Source organism: Puma concolor, chromosome B2 (genome assembly GCF_028749965.1).
Source record: "Puma concolor isolate L17-30 chromosome B2, mPumCon1.1.hap2, whole genome shotgun sequence".
Classification (NCBI taxonomy): Eukaryota; Metazoa; Chordata; class Mammalia; order Carnivora; family Felidae; genus Puma; species Puma concolor.
The window spans coordinates 55,262,946-55,283,513 of record NC_141671.1 but is presented as its reverse complement, the minus strand read 5'-3'; the positions used below and the strand labels follow the sequence as shown (position 1 = coordinate 55,283,513).

Below are 20,568 nucleotides of genomic sequence, written 5' to 3'. Positions count from 1 at the left end.
CTCAACCCAAGGAACAACCAGAAACTGAGAGAGAACTTACCTGGCACCTTTAGTGGGAGTGTGGCCCTGTTGACACCTTGATTTTGGAATCCTAGCTTCTAGAAGTGGGAGACAACACATTTATGTTGTTTAAGCTACCCAATTTGTGGTACTTTGTTACTAGCAAGCTTATATATGGAGGTTATTGCTGATCAAGAGAAAAGAAGTTACAATAGAAGGAAAAGGAACTAATTGAAGTGGAGCCAGAGACAATAAAAGGGGAAAAACTGAACACAGTGTGTAGTGTCAAGTCATTTAGGGAGTTCTTCCTCTAAAGGGAAGGAGACAAATAGGGTGGAAGGTGGAAAAGCAAAATGTCTGAAAGGGGTTTTGTTTTGTTTTTTAATTTATTTTTTTTTCAACGTTTATTTATTTTTGGGACAGAGAGAGACAGAGCATGAACGGGGGACGGGCAGAGAGAGAGGGAGACACAGAATTGGAAACAGGCTCCAGGCTCTGAGCCATCAGCCCAGAGCCTGACGTGGGGCTCGAACTCACGGACCGCGAGATCGTGACCTGGCTGAAGTCGGACGCTTAACCGACTGCGCCACCCAGGCGCCCCTTGTTTTGTTTTTTAAATGGGAGAAATAATGGTATGTCCGATTTTAATGGGAATGATTCATTAGAGGAAGAAAATTTTATCTTGAGAGCAGGGAGAACCTCCAGAGCTCTGTTCTTAGGTAAAAGAAGATGGTATCTGATGCACAGATACTGCCTTTGGCCCTACAAGAGGATAGGTCATCATGAGCGACAGGAGAGAGTGAAGCATTAAGCATGGGTGCAAGGATAGGGCATCCAGCTGACTCAGTTGGTAGAGCATGGAACTCTTGGTCTTGAGGTCATGGATTCAAGCTCCAAGTTGGGCAGAGATCCTTACTTAAAATATAAAAAAATAAAATAAATAAAGCATGTGTGCAGGGAGATGACAGTCTCTTTCATATCCTCCAATTTCACAGTGAAGTTGGAAGCAAAGTCATCACCTGAAAGCGAGGATATGGGAGGAGGTATGAGAAATTGGCAGAGAGAGAAGAAAATGAAATGGCATTTGGGAGTATGGGAGAGAGAAAAAACTGGTCATAGTGATTCCTTTCATATACTATTGAGACTCATTTGCTACTCGTTCATTTAGAATTTTCTCATCTAAATGTGTAACAAAGATTGGTCTAATAATTTTCTTTTTGGGCTTTATGTGTCAAGTTCTGGTGTTGATAAAAACAGAGACAATAATAATAATAAATGCCATTACTGACCACCTATCATGTGCTCTGGGGAAAGCATTTCTTCCAATGATCTCTTTTAATCTTCATAGCAGGAAGGACATGACAGATTACCCTCATCCCCATTTTGTAGATAAGAAGATTGAAGGTGGGGCCGAGGGCCCAGGAAAGTGACATGGCCAAAGTTGTATAGCTAATAAGCAGAGATGGGATTCAAACTAAAGTCTATAACTCAAAAATCAATACTTTGAACCAGCAATTTATGCTATGTTTATAAACTAGCTTTTAATCATACTCTAAGTTCTGGAACAGATTAAATAAAAATGAAAATTATCTATTCTTTGAAATTTGCAAAAACCTCACCAGAAAAAAACATTGGTTACAAAAATTCAATATTTAAAGTCGAAAAAATAAAGAGATAATGGCTTGGTGATGCAATAAACATATTTAAGATGTAGCTGTTTCTATATAAAATTATGAAGTCTTCAATTTAATAAATATACTTAGGAAAGCATGTGAGTCATTACTTTGTAAATCTAGCTCATCACCCTGTTCTATCTGTCTCTGATCATTTCTGCCTCCAAAAATATGTGGAACTATCCTCTTTGCATCCATGCTATCACCCTGGGCTAGGCTGCCATCTTGTTAGTCTGGATGACTGCAGTACTGTTAGAGAGTGGTCCTTCTTCACTTTCTTCCTTGTGTTATGCACTCATTTTGTGCAGAAGCCAGAGGGATTTATTTTCAAAATGTTCTGTGTATTTACTGTTTTACAACAAGATGCTGCCCAGCATAGCATATGATTGCCAAATATTCAGCAGCACAAAATAGTGCCTAGTGCTGAACTGCAAATGGAAAACATAATTTTTGAAAAATAAATACTTAAATACAATATAAGACCATACAGAAGGCATTATACCAAGTGGTTTTTAATTTGCAAAGATGGATCTTTCTCATTTATCAGTCTTCAATGGAATGTGATTATTTCTCAATAATTTGTGATTATTTTCTCAAACCACTTTTCCCAATTATAAAACTACAATTTAATATGGGATCTTTATTTATTTATTTATTTATTTATTTATTTATTTATTTTTTAATATATGGGATCTTTAATTCCAGTAATTCTGTAATAGATCATAACAGGCCTCATTTTCTAGTGCTTTCCCTGGCAGTGGGGAATGAGATCAATACATCATAAACACCTTTGTGTATTTGTTCTGTCTTAGTAATCTTTTCTTTCTGGGGCCTACCACAGTAAGTAGCCTCTATTAAATGCTCAGTAAGTATCCACTGAATGTTATTAAGTGAATACAACATTTGGTATTTTGCAGGAATAATCTAAAATTGTCTAAGCTATAAATTAAAGGCTTCAATAGAGTGCTTAGAAAATCACAGATTTTTTTTAAATGTGATGTTTGATTTTTTTCTCTAAGGTAGTGATTTTCTTTTTCATTCTTGACAGGTGATTTGCAATAATTTTCATTTATCATATATTTTCCCTTTTATCTAAAAATGTCAGTTTTCTCAAAGTTTACCTTGAAGCATGACCAAAGACTGTCGAAGTCGGCTGTTTTCTTTCCGGGTGTTTGTTAGTTTTTGTTTCAGGCTTTTTATTTTCGTGCACAATTCCTCCTTTGACAATTCTGCTAAAGGCTCTTCTTCCTCACTGGAGCTCTCACCAGGCAGAAAGGCATTTCCTGAATATGGGTCTCTCTAAAATACAAGGCAGGCACAACAAAGAAAGCTTCAAAGTGACTTTAATGGTTTATCCCATGTTCTGTGTGCTGAAGGGACCTACAAAACCCTCATCTCCTGGGCATTTCCTGCTACAGATGTCTTACCTAGTGAACTAGTCTCAGCTTTGTCTTCCTCTCTCCAGGAGAGCTCAGAAAAAGGTAAGACATCAAAGTTTCATGCACACATCTCTCACATAGCAAAAATCAGGATTCTGTCTAACTTCAGTGAAGAATATAAAGTAGGAAAATAGTATAACAGAGAAGGATCAACCAGACTGCCACTCAAATATTTGTAACTCATCCCCACCCTCCATTTTTCCCGTAACTCTTCACTCACAGTCTCTCTGTTGAGACTGTTAGAAATTTTGGGGTTTATTGCATCAGAGAAAAGAGAGAGAAGATTCACCTAGAACAAAACATTCATGCTTTCCTTTTAGTTTTAAAAATAATTTTTAAGATCAATAGCAAGACAATACTCTGAAACATACACATTTGAGTTGCAAAACACAGGCTGTGTTGAGACAGAAAAGGATTTCCTCAAATTACCAAATTTGCCTTGGTAATGAATTTATAAAGATCCAAACCTAAAAGGCTGGAGTATAAAGTTTTTAAAAATAAACTTTAGAATATAAGAGATAAAGGTATGACATAAAGAAAGTTTCTGTTGTATAGGAAAGGAAGAGACATTCTGGTGCCAGGAGGAGCCTAGGGAATAAGTAGCTGGAATGGCAGGAAATCAGATTCAAGTGTCTTTGCTCTTCCTGACCCCACTATTTGAGGGGAAGGGAGAAGGATCACGGGGTAAGGGTATATGTTAGAAACATCCAGATAAATGAGGGGCAATCTTAGAGCAACAGGATTGGCTCCTTCCCTCTCAGTGCATTAAAAACTCCCCAAAGAGGCATGATGTCCAGCATTAGCATCATGTCAACATGGTCTTTCTCAGGGGTCATAAATCTGAAATGGCCAATATTAGTATCTAGACAGTTGGACCAGAGAGAGCAGCCAGACTCTCCAGAGTTCTTACAAAGCAGCTAAAGAATCCAAATGGTCCCTTTGTCCTTGTCAGGAAACAGGTAAGTGCTGAGGAAACTGGTGAAACATAAATAGTTCAGTGTGTAGACAGAGAGACCACACAATTCCAGAACCTTTTAGAAGGTGGCAGTGGGCCCCACTCCTGCTAGGGACCAAACAATGCCCACAGTAGGCAAAGAAAACTTTTGCAGACAATTGGACTGAAGGAAGAAAAGGCCAAGATTCAACAGCAGAGCACATGCAACACACATAGGAGACACTCCTTGAAGTGTGAGGCCCTGGGGAATAGGGAACACTGCAGTACAGAGCAATAGAGGACCTCTTCTTTGTAACGTTATTATTGTAAACGGCAAGAGAAGTAGCTGAGTTTTCTAACACAGAGAAACAGACACAGAGAGTTAAACATAATGAGGAGATGCAAGAATATGTCCCAAATGAAAGAAAAGGAACAAATACTAGCAAGGGACCTAAGCAAAATGGATATGAGTAATATGTCTGATAGAGATTTTAAAGTAATGATAAGGGGTGCCTGGGTGGCTTAGTCAGTTGAGCATCTGACTTTTGATTTCAGCTTAGGTTATGAGTCCAGTATTGTAGGATCAAGCCCTGTGTCTGTGCTGAACATGGAGCCTGCTTGGGATTCTCTCTCTTACTCCTTCTGTCCCTCTCCCCATGCATGCTCTCTCAATCTCTCTAAAAATAGATAGATAGATAGATAGATAGATAGATAAAATAATAAAGTAATGATCATAAAGATACTCACTGGACTTGAGAAAAGAGGGCAGGACATCAGTGAAACCTTTAACACAGAGATAAAAAAACAATCAGATCAAGACCAAAATAATTGAAATTTAAAATACATTTGATGGAATAAATAGCAGTCTAGATGAAGCGAGGAATGAATTAATGACCTGGAAGACAAAGTAATGGAGAGTAACCAAGCTGAGCAAAAACTAATTTTGCTAAGAAAAGCTCATTTTCTTTCCTTCCTTTTGCTCAAATTGAGAATAGCCTTTGGGAACTCAGTGACCCCCTTAAGCATAATACCATTTATGTTATAGAGATCTCAGAGGAAGAAGAGAGAGAAAAGAAGGCAGAAAATTTACTTGAAGAAATAATAGCTGAAAACTTCCCTAATCTGGGGAAGGAAACTGATATCCAGATCCAGAAAGCACAGAGATTCCCCTAAGCCCCCAAATTCAACCCAAGAAGGTCCATACCAAGACACATAGTAATTAAAATGGCAAAAAGTAATGATAGAGAAAAAAATTTTAAAGCAGCAGGAGAAAGGAAGACAGTTACATACAAGGGAAACTCCATAAGGCTATCAGTGGATTTTTCAGCAGAAACTTTGCAGGACAGCAGGAAGTGGAATGATACATTCAAACTCCTGAAAAGAAAAAGCTGTAGCTAAGAAAACTCTATCAGAGAGTATCATACAAAATCGAAGGAGAAATAAAAAGTTTCTCAGACAAAAAATAAAAGAGTTCATGACTACTAAACAAGCCTTCAAGAAATATTCCTTTGAATATAAAGGAAAGACCATAAAGGAGAGTATGAAAAGTAAAATATACAAGAGCAGTAAAAGTAAGTATTTTTGTAAAAACCAGTCAAAGGTATTCATAAAATGAAAGGATGTAGAATATGACACTATATACCCAAAACGTTGGGGAGGAGTAAGAAATGGTTTCAAACTTAAGCAATCATCAACCTAATATAGACTACTCTATGCAGAAGATGTTATATAAAAACCTAGTGGTAACCACAAATAAAAAACCAGGAGATATACAAGGAATAAAGAGAAAGGTATCCAAGTATATCACTAAAGAAAGCCAACAAACCATGAAAGAGAGCAAGAGAAGAAAGAATCAGAGAAAATCTATAGGAACAACTACAAAGAAGTAAAAAAATAAAAGTGACAATAAATACATATCAATTAATCATTACTTTGAATGTAAAGGGACTAAACACTCCAATCAAAAGACATAGGGTGACAGAATGGATAAAAAACAAGACCCATCTATTTTCTGCCTATAAAAGACTCATTTCAGGGCTGCCTGGGTAGCTCAGTTGGTTAAGCCTCTGACACTTGATATTGTCTGAGGTCATGATCTTGTGGTCATGGGACTGAGGCCCAGTGTTGGCTCCTCCATGCTGGGCTTGGAGCCTGTTTGGGATTCTCTCTTTCCTTCCCTCTCTGATCCTACTTTGCTCATCCTCTCTCTCTCTCAAAATAAATAAACATTTAAAAATACAAAAAATTAAAAAGTCTCTTCTTTAAAAAAAAAAAGACACCTGCGGATTGAAAGTGAGGGGATGGGGGCGCCTGGGTGGCGCAGTCGGTTAAGCGTCCGACTTCAGCCAGGTCACGATCTCGCGGTCCGTGAGTTCGAGCCCCGCGTCAGGCTCTGGGCTGATGGCTCAGAGCCTGGAGCCTGTTTCCGATTCTGTGTCTCCCTCTCTCTCTGCCCCTCCCCCGTTCATGCTCTGTCTCTCTCTGTCCCAAAAATAAATAAATGTTGAAAAAAAAAATTTAAAAAAAAAATAAAAAAAAAAAAAGAAAGTGAGGGGATGGAGGGCACCTGGGTGGCTCAGTCAGTTAAGCATCTGACTCTGGCTCAGGTCATGATCTTATGGTTCGTGAGTTTGAGTCCCACATCAGGTAAGCTCAAGCTCCACTTCAGGTGAACATGAGCCCCGCTTCAGGTGAGACCCACTTCTCTCTCCCTCTCTCCCTCTCTCTCTGCCCCTCTGCACCTCTCTTATACAACAACAACAACAGCAGCAAAGAAAGTGAGGGGATGGAGAAACATTTATCATGCAAATGGATGTCAAAAGAAAGCCAGGGTAGCAATACTTATATAGGACAAAATAGATTTTAAAACAAAGACTGGAACAAGAGACAAAGAGGACACTATACAATAATAATGGGGACAATTCAACAAAAGGATACAATTGTAAATAATTATGCATTCAAGATCAGAACACCCAAATACATAAAACATTTAATAGAAAACATAAAGGAAATAATCAATAGTAATAGAATAATAGTAGGGGACTACTATGGTAACTAATGTAACACCCCACTTATATAATGATAGACAGATCATCCAAACAGAAAATCAATAAGGAAACAGTGGCTTTGAATGACACCCTGGACTAGATGGGTTTAACAGACATATTCAGAACATTCTATTCTAAAATGGCAGTATTCACATTCTTTCCAAGTGCACATAGAATATTCTCCAGAATAGAGCACATATTAGGCCACAAAACAAGTCTCAATAAAATAAAAAGAAAATCAAAGTCTTACCATGCATTTTTTCTGAACACAATGCTATGAAACTAGAAATCAACCAAAAGAAAAAATCTGGAAAGAGCACACATACATAGAGGTTAAATAACATGCTACTAAATAATGGATGGGTCGGCTAATAAATAAAAGAAGAAATAAAAAATTACATGAAAACAAGTGAAAATGAAAATGCAATGGTCCAAAATCTTTGGGATGTAGCAAAAGTGGTGTTAAGAGGGAAGTTTATAGCAATACAGGCCTACCTCAAGAAGCAAGAAAAATCTCAAATAAACAACCTAACCTTACATCTAAAGGAGCTAGAAAAGAAGAACAGACAAAACCCCAAATCCAGGAAAAGGAGGGATGTAATAAAGATTAGAGCAGACAACGTCACTCCTCATCAGGGAAATACAAATCAAAACCACACTGAGATATGACCTCACGCCAGTCAGAGTGGCTAAAATGAACAAATCAGGGGACTATAGATGCTGGAGAGGATGTGGAGAAACGGGAACCCTCTTGCACTGTTGGTGGGTGTGCAAACTGATGCAGCCGCCCTGGCAAACAGTGTGGAAGTTCCTCAAAAAATTAAAAATAGATCTACCCTATGACCCAGCAATAGCACTGCTAGGAATTTACCCAAGGGATACAGGAATGCTGATGCATAGGGGCACTTGTACCCCAATGTTTATAGCAGCACTTTCAACAATAGCCAAATTATGGAAAAAGCCTAAATGTCCATCAGCTGATGAATGGATAAGGAAATTGTGGTTTATATACACAATGGAATACTACTTGGCAATAAGAAAGAATGAAATATGGCCTTTATAGCAACATGGATGGAACTGGAGAGTGTTATGCTAAGTGAAATAAGTCATACAGAGAAAGACAGATACCATATGTTTTCACTCCTATATGGATCCTGAGAAACTTAACAGAAGACCATGGGGGAGGGGAAGAAAAAAAAAGTTAGAGAGGGAGAGAGCCAAACCATAAAAGACTCTTAAAAACTGAGAATAAACTAAGGGTTGATGGGGGGTGGGAGGGAGGGAGGGGTGGATGATGGGCATTGAGGAGGGCACCTGTTGGGATGAGCACTGGGTGTTGTATGGAAACCAATTTGACAATAAATTTCATATTAAAAAAATTTAAAAAAGAAAGAAAAAAAGGACATCAATGAAAAAAAATTAGAGCAGAAATAAGTGGTATAGAAACTAAAAAAACTCCAGTAGAACAGATCAATGAAGCCAGGAGCTTGTTCTTTGAAAAGATCAACCAAATTGATAAACCCCTATCTGGACTCACTAAAAAAAAAAAAAAAAAAAAAAAAAGAGAACCCAAATAAACAAAATTACTAATGAGGGGGCACCTGGGTGGTTCGTTTGGTTAAGTGTTCATCTTTGGCTCAGTTCATGATCCTGCGATTCGTGAGTCTGAGCCCCACCTCAGGCTCTGTGCTAACAGCTCAGAGCCTGGAGCCTGCCGCAGATTCTGTGATCTTCCTCACCCTCTGCCCCTCCCCTGCTTGTGCTCTGTCTTTCTGTCTCAAAAATGAATAAACATTAAAAAAAATAACTAATTAAAGAGGATAAATATCAACCATTACCACAGAAATAGAAACAAGTGTAATAGATTATGAAAACCTATATGCCAACAAATTGGACAACCTAGAAGAAATGGATAAATTACTAGACACATATAACCTACCAAAGCTAAAGAAAGAATTGGTCTGTTCAGGCAAATTACCAGGAATGAAATTGAATCAGTAATTAAAAACTCCCAAAAAACAAGAGTCCAGGAACAGATGGCTTCACAGGCAAATTCTACCAAACATTTAAAGAAGAGTTTATACCTATTTTTCTCAAACTATTCCAGAAGATGAAGAGGAAAGGAAACATGAAATTCATTCTACAAGGCCAGTATTATCCTGATTCCAAAACCATATAAACACACCACAGAAAAAGAGAACTACAGGCCAATATCTGTCATGAATCTTCAACAAAATATTAGCAAGCTGAATCCAGTGATACATTAAAAAAGTCATTCACCACAATCAAGTGGGTTTATTCCCAGGATGTAGGAGTGGTTCAATACTTGTGAAACAATCAACATGATACATCACATCAATAAGAGAAAGGATAATAGGATCATTTCAATAGATGCAGAAAAAGCATTTGACAAAGTACAGCATCCATTCATGATAAAAACCCTCTGCAAAATAGATCTAGAGGGTAACCCCAACATAATAAAGGGCTTATATGAAAAACACACATCCAACATCATATTCAATGGTGAAAAACTGAGAGCTTTTTTCCTAAGGTCAGGAAAAAGACAAGGATATCTGCTCTCACCACTTTTATTCAACATAGTACTGGAAGTCCTAGCCACAGCAATTGGACAACATAAAAAATTAAAAGGCAACCACATTGGTAAGGAAGAAGTAAAGCTCTCACTATTTGCAGATGACATGATACTATTTATAGAACACTTTCAAGACTACCAAAAAACTACTACAACTGATAAATGAATTCATGAAGTTGCAGGATACAATATCAATGGAGAGAAATCTGTTGCATTCCTGTACACTAATAATGAAGCAGCAAAAAGTGAAATTAAGAAAACATTCCTAGAGGTGGCTGGGTGGCTCAGTCAGTTAAGCATCTGACTCTTAATTTCTGCGCAGGTCATGATCTCAAGGTTTTGTGGGTTCAAGCCCCGTGTCGGTCTCTGTGCTGACACAGTGGAGTTTTCTTGGGATTCTCCCCCTCTCTCTGCCCCTCCTCCCACTTACATTCTTTCTGTCTCTTTCAAAATAAATAAATAAATATTTATTATTGAGAGACAGAGAAAGACAGGGCATGAAAATGGGATGGGCAGAGAGAGGGGGAGACACAGAATCCGAAGCAGGGTCCAAGCTCTGAGCTGTCAGCACAGAGCCTGAAGCGGGGCTCAAACTCACAAACCACAAGATCATGACTTGAGCCGAAGTTGGACCTTAACCCACTGAGCCACCCACGCACCCCTCAAAATAAATCAACTTAAAAAAAAAAGAGAGGCACCTGGGTGACTCAGTCGGTTGAGCTTCCGACTTCAGCTCAGGTCATGATCTCACGGTTCGTGGTTCAAGCCCCACACGGGGCTTTGTGCTGACAGCTTGGAGCCTGCTTCGGATTCTGTGTCTCCCTCTCTCTCTGACCTTCCTCCACTCATACTTTGTCTTTTTCTCTTTCAAAAATAAACATTAAAAAAAAGAGAAAATAATCCCATGTATAATTGCACCAAAAACAATAAAATATCTAGGTATAAACTTAACCAAAGAAGTAAAAGACCTGTACTCTGAAAACTATAGAACACTGATGAGAGACATTCAAGATGATGCAGACAAATGGAAAGACATTCCATGCTCATGGGTTGGAGAAACAAAATATTGTTAAAATGTCCATACTACCCAAAGTAATCTACAGATTTAATGCAATCCCTATCAAAATGCCAAAAGCATTTTTTACAGAACTAGAACAATCCTAAAATCTGTATGGAACCACAAAAGACCTTGAATGGCCAAAGCATTTTTTTTTAATGTTTATGTACTTTTGAGTGAGTGCAAACAGGGGAGGGGCAGAGAGAGGGGGACAGAGGATCCTAAGTGAGCTCTGCACTGACAACAGTGTGCCCCATGTGGGGCTCTAACTCATGAACTGCGGGATCATGACCTGAGCTGAAGGCAGACGCTCAACCAACTGAGATACCCAAATGCCCCAAAAGTAATCATGAAAAATAAAAATAAAACTGGAATTATCGCAATTCCAGACTTCAAGTTATTATTACAATGTTTTAGTAATTAAAACAGTATGGTACTGACATTTAAAACTATACACATGTATCAATGGAATAAAAGAGTAAACCCAGAAATAACCCCTCAGTTATATGGTCAATTAATCTTTGACAAAGGAAGAAAGAATATACGATGGAAAAAAGACCATCTCTTCAACAAATGGTGTTGAAGAAGCCACATGCAAAACAATGAGACTAGGCCACTCATTTTCACCATATACAAAAATAAACTCAAAATTAGATTAAAGACTTAAATGTGAGACCTAAAGCCATAAAAATCCTGGAAGACAGTACAGCCTGTAATTTCTCGGACATTGGCCATAGTAACATTTTTTCCTGTGACAAGGGAAATAAAAGCAAAAACAAACTGTCAGGGCTACAAAATAAAAAAGTTTCTGCACAGCGAAAGAAACAGTCAACAAAATGAAAAGGCAGCCTACTAAATGGTAGAAGGCATGTGCAAATGACATATTCAATAATGAGTTAGTATCCAAAATATATAAAGAACTTATAGTATAGGAGTGCCTGGCTCAGCTGGTTGAGCACCTGACTCTTGATTTTGGCTCAGGTCATGATTCCAGGGTCATGGGTTTGAACCTTGTGTCCGGCTCCACATTGAACATGTAACCTGCCTAAAATTTGATATCTCTCTCTCTCTTCCCCCCTCTGCCCTCTTCCCCACTTGATTTCTCTCTAAAAAAATAATAATAAAAGAAAAAATAATTTATACAACTCAACACCCCCAAAAGAAATAATCCAATTAAAAATGGGCAGAAGACATAAACAGATATTTCTCCAAAGAAGACATACAGATGGCCAATAAACACATGAAAAGGCGATCAACATCACTCATCATCAGGGAAATGCAAATCAAAACTACAATGAGATATTACCTCACACCTGCCAGAATGGCTAAAATCAAAAACACTAGAAGCAACAAGTATTGATGAGGATGTGGAGAAAAAGGAACACTTGTGTACCATTGGTGGGAATGCAAACTGGTACAGCCACTGTGGAATCAGTATGGAGTTTCCTGAAAAAATTTAAAACAGAGCTACCCTATAATCCAGTAATCATACTACCGGGTTTTTACCAAAGCATACAAAAACACTAATCAAAGGGATACATGCATCCCTGTTTACTGTAGGATTATTTACAATAGGCAAATTATGGAAGCCGCTTAAGTGTCCACTGATAGATGAATAAATAAGTAAGATGTGGTATATATACACAACGGAATACTATTCAGGCATAAAAAAGAATGAAATCTTGCCATTTACAATGACATGGATGGAGTTAGAGAGTATAATATAAGTCAGTCAGAGAATGACAAATACAATATGATTTCACTCATTTGTGGGATTTAAGAAACAAAACAAATGAGCAAAGGGAAAAAAAAGTGAGAGATAGAAACCAAGAAACAGACTCTTAACTATAGAGAACAAACTGTTGGTTACCAGAGAGGAGGTAAGTGGGGGGATCGGTGAAATCGGTGAAGGAGATTAAAAAGTACACTTATCAAGATGAAAAAAAGAATAAACAAGAGTATGGCAGTGGGTGCCAGGATGGCAAACTTTACCTGCTGTGCCAACAGAACCCTCAAAGGACCTGGAAGTGACTGAAACTAAAATACTAATAGTTCAAAGCGATTTTTAAAAACTAGAAAACTCTAAATGTAATTCACTGTGAATAAGCAAGTTGAAGCTTTTTTCTTTCTTGTTAAGCAGGGATGGAGAAATGAAAGCCCAGTAGGATCAGTTATAGAAAATACAATTACATTTTTGCATGATTTATAATGTATACATTCAACCTCATTCCTTATTTTATAAATATACAAGTATATGTATATGTGCATGTATTTCATTATTATATATATGCATCTATGTGACATATATAATATATATAAGGCTAATGAAAATTACTATTATCATATGTAGGCAAGTAGCTAATGTACTCACATTAGCTATATAAATCCTAAAGGAAAAAAAATGATGGATTTAGCTAAATAAAAATGAAAGATTTTTTTTTGAAAACTGAAGAATGCCATAAATCTATGGAGAGAAATTTGAAAAAATTAGAATCTGTGGTCTAGTTCTTACCATTTTTTGCAAATTCCTAAAAGAAATAAATGAAATGCGGCAAAAGCAAATCTATTTGTAAACATCAATGGAAAATATAAAATTAATAGACAAATATCAGATTGGGAGAAGATATTTGCAAAAACAAAAACCATAAGAGACAATTTCTTCAGTAGAAATGGTATTTGTGCAAATCGATAAGAATAGAACAGGAAACCCTCTAGAATAGACTAAAAAAACCAACAGAAAAGATAAGAGTCCAATAGAAAAGTGGACAGTGACAGAGACTACTACTTCTCTCCAGGTATGTGTTCTCCCATTTTTCTTAGAGTGATAGGTTTTTACTTGGGCAGGTAGCTGTCAGTTAAAGATTACATTTCCCAGGCTCCTGTGCATCTCAGTGTGGCTATGTGACTAAGTGTCCATCGATAAGATAGAAGTAGAAGCAATGTGTAGCACTATTGGATCATGACCTTAAAAGGAACGGGCATGTCTACCACCTGTATTCTTCTTCTGTTGTCAGAGAGGAAAGCATGATGGTGGAAGCTGGAGTAGTCACTTTGGACCCAGAGATAGAGGCTCTGTGTTGAGTAAGGTAGACCAGCAAGATAAGAGAAAGCCCCAACTTTGTGGAGCTGCCATAGTAAGCCTGAACTGCCCTTGTTATGTGAAAGGGAAGTAAACCTCCATCATGTATAAAGCCACTGTTATATTTGGGCCTTGTTACAGCTTTTGAAACATGCATCATAACTAATACAGATTTTGGTACCTAGAAGCAAGATATCCAAAACCTGACATATGTTTGAATCATTTAGAGATCAGGTTGTCATCCGAAAAAAGCAGAGATATAACGTGTTGGAAAGCTGTTGACTCTTGTCAGACCTTGTGACATATTTGGTAAACCTGTCATCTGGAATACTTTGGAAGGCAGACCAGGTGTTTACTGAGCCTGGAAAAAGAAATGTTGGTGTGTACCAGGGACTTCTTGTCAGTTAACCAGTTTGCAGAGAGGAAGGTTTTCTCTTTCTACCTCCTTTCACCTGAATGTAGCCTACAATCTAAATTTACCAATAATCAGTAATGTTAAATCTTCAAGGTTTGAAAAGCCAATTACTGCCATATCTAAACAGCAGGAGGTAAGACTGACCTCGAGGCTTTCTCAAGAGCTTCTCTTGATATCTGTTGAGATCTGTCCCAATGGTAAGTATCAAATTCAGTGTGTTACCTTTGAGCTTATTGTTTCGCATGGCCATTAGATAACTGCCATAAATTGGAGAGAAAAGAGGCTGAACACAGATACCATAATAAAAGAGGAGATTTTTCAAGCCTATTTATGACCAAATCTCTGGTCCAAGATCTCTGGCTGTAGTTACTAACCATGGAATCAAATAGAAATAAGTAATCTGGAAAGCTATTAACTTTCTGAAGAAAATAAATTGCTAAAGAAATCACAACACTGGCCTGAAAGATCTTGTGACTTTTTTACTCCTCAGTGAACTACTGAATCCCCAAAATCTGCACCAATAAATTGAAGAAAGATGTCATTTTCTCCCATCATTGCCAGAAATATAAAATATGAGTATAAATGTTAAGTGATGGTAGGGAAGTACAAATATAGGAGTCCCTCGTGTGCTGCTTCTGGGCATGTGGACCGATGTGTACATTCTGGAAAGTAATCTTATAATATTTGGTCAAATGAACTAGAAACAAACATATAACTTATAAGCCATAAGCCATCCTTCCTATGTGTTTATTCCAGAGAAACCCTCACATTGTTTCTTAAAAGGACAGGTATGAGGGTATTTTTTTTTCATTGTTTGTAGTAGCAAGATGGTGCAGGAAATTTAGGTATTCATCATGGAGAAAAGGACAATGCAAGTAAAATCTGGTGCTATGCAGTGGTTAGATATGATGAATCAGATGTATAATAGCAATATAGATAAATGTTAAAAACAGTGCTGACTGAAAAATCTGACACAGGTTGAGGTATATATTATTCCAATGTAGTACTGGTAAGTAAAGACTGGTACATAGACACAGTGGAATAATATGGAGTTGTGAAAAAGAGAAAGTTCTGGGGCACCTGGTCGCTCAGTTGGTTAGGCATCTGACTTCGGCTCAGGTCATCATCTTGTGGTTCATAAGTTCCAATCCCGCATCACGCTCTGTGCTTTGGATCCTCTGTCTCCCTCTCTCTCTGTCCCTCCCCCACTCTCTCTCTTTCTCAAAAATAAATAAACATTTTAAAAAAAGAGAGAAACTTGTTTATGTACTAGTGGAAAGGTCTTCAAAAAACATTAAATAAAGGGCTCAGTCAGTTACTCATTCTCTCTCTCTGAAAATAAATAGAGGTGCCTGGGTGGCTCAGTCGGTTAAGCATCTGACTTCAGCTCAGGTCATGATCTCACATGGTTCATGGGTTTGAGCACCACGTTGGGCTCTGTGCTGACAGCTCAGAGTCTGGAGCCTGCTTGGGATTCTGTCTCTCCCTCTCTCTCTGCCCCTCCCCCATTCATGCTCTGTCTCAAAAATAAATAAACATTAAAAAACATTAAAATAAATAAACTAAAAAAGTAAAGTAAAAAAGCAAAGTACTAAGCAGCATGTCTGGTAAGTTACTTTTTTGTACAAAAGAGAGGATAAAAATATCTATGTTTATATTTGCTTTACTTGAATAAGAAACACTGGAAGAATAAACGAAAGCAATAAATGTGGTTTACCTATAGTGGGTGGATGGGAAGTGGGAACAGGGTGGATGGGAGACAGGGATGTGAGGGAGACTTTTCACAGTTCACCTTAAAAAAATACACACACACACACACACACATAAATGTGTGTATGTTTACATATATATATATATATATATATATATATATATATATGCCTTTTGATTTTTTTAACTCAGAAAACTTTTATTATTTATTTCGCTTTCTGACTCTTCCTGTGCCCTCAACACTTTCACAACGACTTTCAGCTCCTCGATAAAGAAAGCGCGCTTGATCCTGTTAAGCACACATTTGGCAACGTGGAGCCACCATGGGCCCTGCTGACATGTCTTTTCGTTTTAGAGAACCTCATAAGAACTTTAGGTCTTGTCTCACAGCACAAGCTCCTTAAAGATGGACCGAGCACACTCCACAGGCAAATTCTGGTGATTTACTAACTTTCTTAGTATAAAGGTAAACAATTCCATTACCAGGGTTTTGGAACAGCCTAGTTTTGCTAGAGTCTGTGTTGTACGCCTATGACAGGTGTCAAATGCCAGACCATCCTGAATGCCCCTAGACACCATCCCCGGAAGACCAAAAAATATTTTAAACTATGAGAATGTATAGTATGTATTTAAAAAATTGTATAAGAATACATGCACATAAACACTACATGTATTATAAAGGCATACACAAATATATATATTGCAAAGATACACAAATAAAAAGATCCAGAATAAACACACTGATGGATTGTCCAAAGCATAAGAGGAGTATGGGAGTGGGGAATTCCAATCAAAAAGGAATAAACGAATAAAAATAAGAAAGGATCCTAGACCAAACCAGTGATGAACGTGGGCCACAAATTGTAGCTACAAAAGAAAAGAAACTGAATTCTAAAGAGATATCTCAATTTCTTCAGTACTTTTTGAGAGGAAAAATAGTTTCTGACAGTTTGCTGCTCTTTCATTTCCCAGAATATGAGGGAAAGTTTGAACAATGGCATAATTGGTCATACTTATATGGAAGGAGGTAAAATGACTTTTGAGTAAGTTTTTCACTCAACTTGTTCAACATCACAAAGAGAATAGGGCATTTTATTCCTTTAGTTGAATAAAGAATTAAAGGGAAGCATAAGTTAATAGAAGATGGGAAAGTACTAACTCATACATTATGAAAAGAATTATGGAATTGTGCTGGAGCTAGATACAAAAATGGCATTGAGGTAACAGAACACCAACCTGTCCTTTATCCATGTCACTATTTGCATTCTCTGAGTCCATTGTCTCTGTCCTTTTCCTTTTTCCTTTTCTAAGAGCTTGGGTATTCGTAATGTCATCTGTTTGCAAGATCTTCTGCATTTTCTCAAGTAGTTATCAAATATTTTCTGAAATTGTAGGAAGAGGGAGTGCCCATGTAGATGATGCTATTCTGGATGTAGCCCCAACATCAATGTTTTTCCTTAAAAACAAAAACAAAAAGGGATACATAATATATTTAGCAACTATATGTTTTATAATGGCACTAGCCACTCAAGTAGTACTTTTACTAAATGCTTCTTATCTTTCTCCCACTGACCAATTTATTACACATTTTCATTTGATTCAAAAGTCTTTCAATTTCATCATCACGAGGCTGTCATGTTTCCGTGATGTGACTGATATGCAGTGAGTTGTCACTTAGAAAATGAAATAGTTTAAGAAAAATTTCCATTTTTCCAAGTTTTTTCTTGTCAGTCAGTTATGAGGAGTCTAAAAACCAATATAGAAACATTATAAATTTATGCAAACAGTATTTCACAGGACGAAGTTGTAAAAGGCATTAATAATAGCAGATTTCATCAAGATCAAAATATTCCAAAGGAAATCAATAAGAATTGCTTAAAGGTTTTTTCTTTTCCTGAAAACCTAGAGTTTTGAGGTGGAAGATTTTCCTTGGTGTAACTTTAAGAATTGTACCATAAAGAATGGAAGAAAAATATATCTCAAAGGCAAAAATACATTTCAAAAAAAAATTTGAGGGATAATCATTTTTTAAAACCTGATAAAGCAGATGATAATTCTTAGGTAGAACAGGGTTGAAATGTTCAAATTTAATTTTTGCTATACACAGATGATATGGTACATTTGGTCTTAGCATCCTTATTACTTGCATATATTGGTTTATTTCTATGAAAAGATATTTAATTATAAATAATAAAACTTTAACTACAGAAGGAAGTGAGCTAAAAGGGACTTCAAGAAATATGTACACTGTTGAGCAGAAGGTAATATATGCTCCTTACCAAATCACACTAAATAATCCTTTTATAATAAATATGGTACTTGTACCTACTTTAAGAGAAATTCATCATTCTCTACTCCAAGTGTGAAATAATATGTGGGATGGTCTTGCCAAAATTGCTTATTGTGACTCTTTGAAAACTTACTTTGTGTTTTCAAATATATGAAGAATACTTAAGCTCACACATGGGACTGGGCTATCATATCTGAGCCACAAATATCAGAGATCTTATCTAGCATCAAGCTTTATTAACAATTTCAATTATACAAGCAATCAAGAGGCACAGGTCAAGTAGGGTGCACTCTAGGGCATTTTGTTGGCTTTGTAGGTCCTCTCTTTTCAGATCACATAGGTACTCTGTGGTCTAGAATAAGTGAGGCCTCTACATGAGGTTTGAGGGTCATCTCACACAGTGAGGAGTGTTTAGGTTGTGACACATCACCATTTTATAACCTCAGAGTTCTATACCTCGCGTGACCTTTTCCAGGAAGTTATAAAGCCATAGATTCTAGGTATGTTTGCCATAAGCAATCCTAAATCAAGGATATACAATTAAGAGCATTCCATAGATAAAAATTCCACTGCTAGCAAATATCATTAAACCATTTACCAGGAGCAAGTTTGACAAATATTTTCTGTTAAAGGGGTCACATAGTTTAGGTTTTGCAGGTCAAGAGGCAAAATCGAGGATATTATGTAGTTCTTATATAGCAAAAGAAAAATAAATTTTCACAAAATTTTTATTCACAAAATTGAAAATATACTAATGATAATTGAATACAACTTTTTGTATGACAATTCTAATGAGAATAGAACTTTTAAAACTAAGATCTTGTTTAATTGGGGTTCAAAGTTTTCCTTACCATCAAAATCATTTGCAGGTGTTCATTGTTAATGCTGACCTGCAATGAGATTTTATAAATTCCAGATCTGAAAATGTCTTTTACACCAATAGTTGCTGTCATATGCTGATATTAATCCATGAGTTTGTAATTTTCTTAATTGAGGTAAAATTCACTATTTTAATCATTTCAATTGTATGTTCACTGGTTTTTTAGTATATTCACAATATTGCACAATTATGCTAGGAAAGATAGGATTCGGTAGGCAGAGAGGGAAAGGTTACAACCTGAGGTCCCTGAGTGGGGAAAAACACATTTTAAAACATTTCTTCTGGGAATGTCTGACCTCAAGCAAATTCCCTCAGCTGTAAGGTTCCTCTTAAGAATGTAACAGATACCACCAACTCCCCCTTCAGGTTCCCCTAAGGAATTTGACAATGACAATACCTAACTAAAGGGCTCCTGGGTGGCTCAGTCAGTTAAGCATCCAACTCTTGATTTCGGCTCAGGTCATGATCTCACAGTTCAATGGGTTTGAGCCCTGCATTAGGCTCTCTTCTGACAGTATGGAGCCTCCTTGGCATTCTCTCTCCATCTCTCTGCTTGGGATGCTCTCTCTCTTCTCTTTCTGCCCCTCACATGCTCCCTTGTGCACTCCTTCTCTCTCTCAAAAATAAATAAACAAAATACCTAATACAAAATGCCTAACTAAAATAAATAAACCATAAAACGTATGTTATATGAAGGATGGTATAACCATAATCTGACTCCTCACACAATGAAGTCGAGCCAATCAGGAATGAACAACCCACCACCTAGTTATCATGCCATTAAGGGTAGAACCTGAAAAGGAACAAGGGAGAAAGGAAAAGGGAGGTGACCAAAACCTTATAAAACAAGGGACCTATAGTAGGCAAGGGACTATAGTGGGAGGGTATTCACTTTCAAATGTCCCCTCTCTGCAAAGAGAGCTTTCATAATATTCTTATTTATACTTATATAGGTAAGATATTCTTAGTTAGGATGTTCTTAATCTTATACTCTAATAAACTTTTGCCTGCTGTTCATTTTATTTTGTGTCTACTTCTTCATTCTTCGAAGCAGCAAGAAAACAAATCCCGGGTATTGAGTTAAAAAAAATCATGTAACACAATCATCCCCAAGATAGTTCATACCTCCCAATATAAGCAAATAATTTTAATTGAGGATATTCATCTCCTAGTAGACTTTTTAAAAAAATTTTTTTTAATGTTTATTTATTTCTGAGACAGAGAGAGACAGAGCGTGAGTGGAGGAGGGGCAGAGAGAGAGGGAGACACGGAATCTGAAGCAGGCTCCAGGCTCCCAGCTGTCTGCACAGTGCCCGATGTGGGGCTTGAACTCATGAACTGTGAGATCATGACCTGAGCCGAAGTTGGTCACTCAACCGACTGAGCCACCCAGGTGCCCCTCCTAGTAGACTTTTATAGAATTCTACTAAATTCTTTTGATATTTGCCTTT

The 20,568-nt window shown here is 37.2% G+C and overlaps 1 protein-coding gene across 2 annotated transcripts in view; it reads right to left on the bottom strand.

Annotated features, from left to right (window-relative positions):
• BEND6 (BEN domain containing 6) overlaps positions 1–20,568 on the bottom strand; it is a 63,960-nt gene that overhangs the window by 22,010 nt on the left and 21,382 nt on the right. The window contains exons 2-4 of one of the 2 annotated variants that reach the window (XM_086707137.1): positions 17,184–17,403; positions 4,794–4,829; positions 2,795–2,972 (exon numbers count right to left, since the gene is read on the bottom strand). In XM_086707137.1, the coding sequence (XP_086563263.1) occupies positions 2,795–2,972; positions 4,794–4,829; positions 17,184–17,303 (334 nt within the window). In that variant the 5' untranslated portion in view covers positions 17,304–17,403. The remainder of the gene's footprint in view (positions 1–2,794; positions 2,973–4,793; positions 4,830–17,183; positions 17,404–20,568) is intronic. The other variant, XM_025925826.2, reaches the window with a different exon arrangement.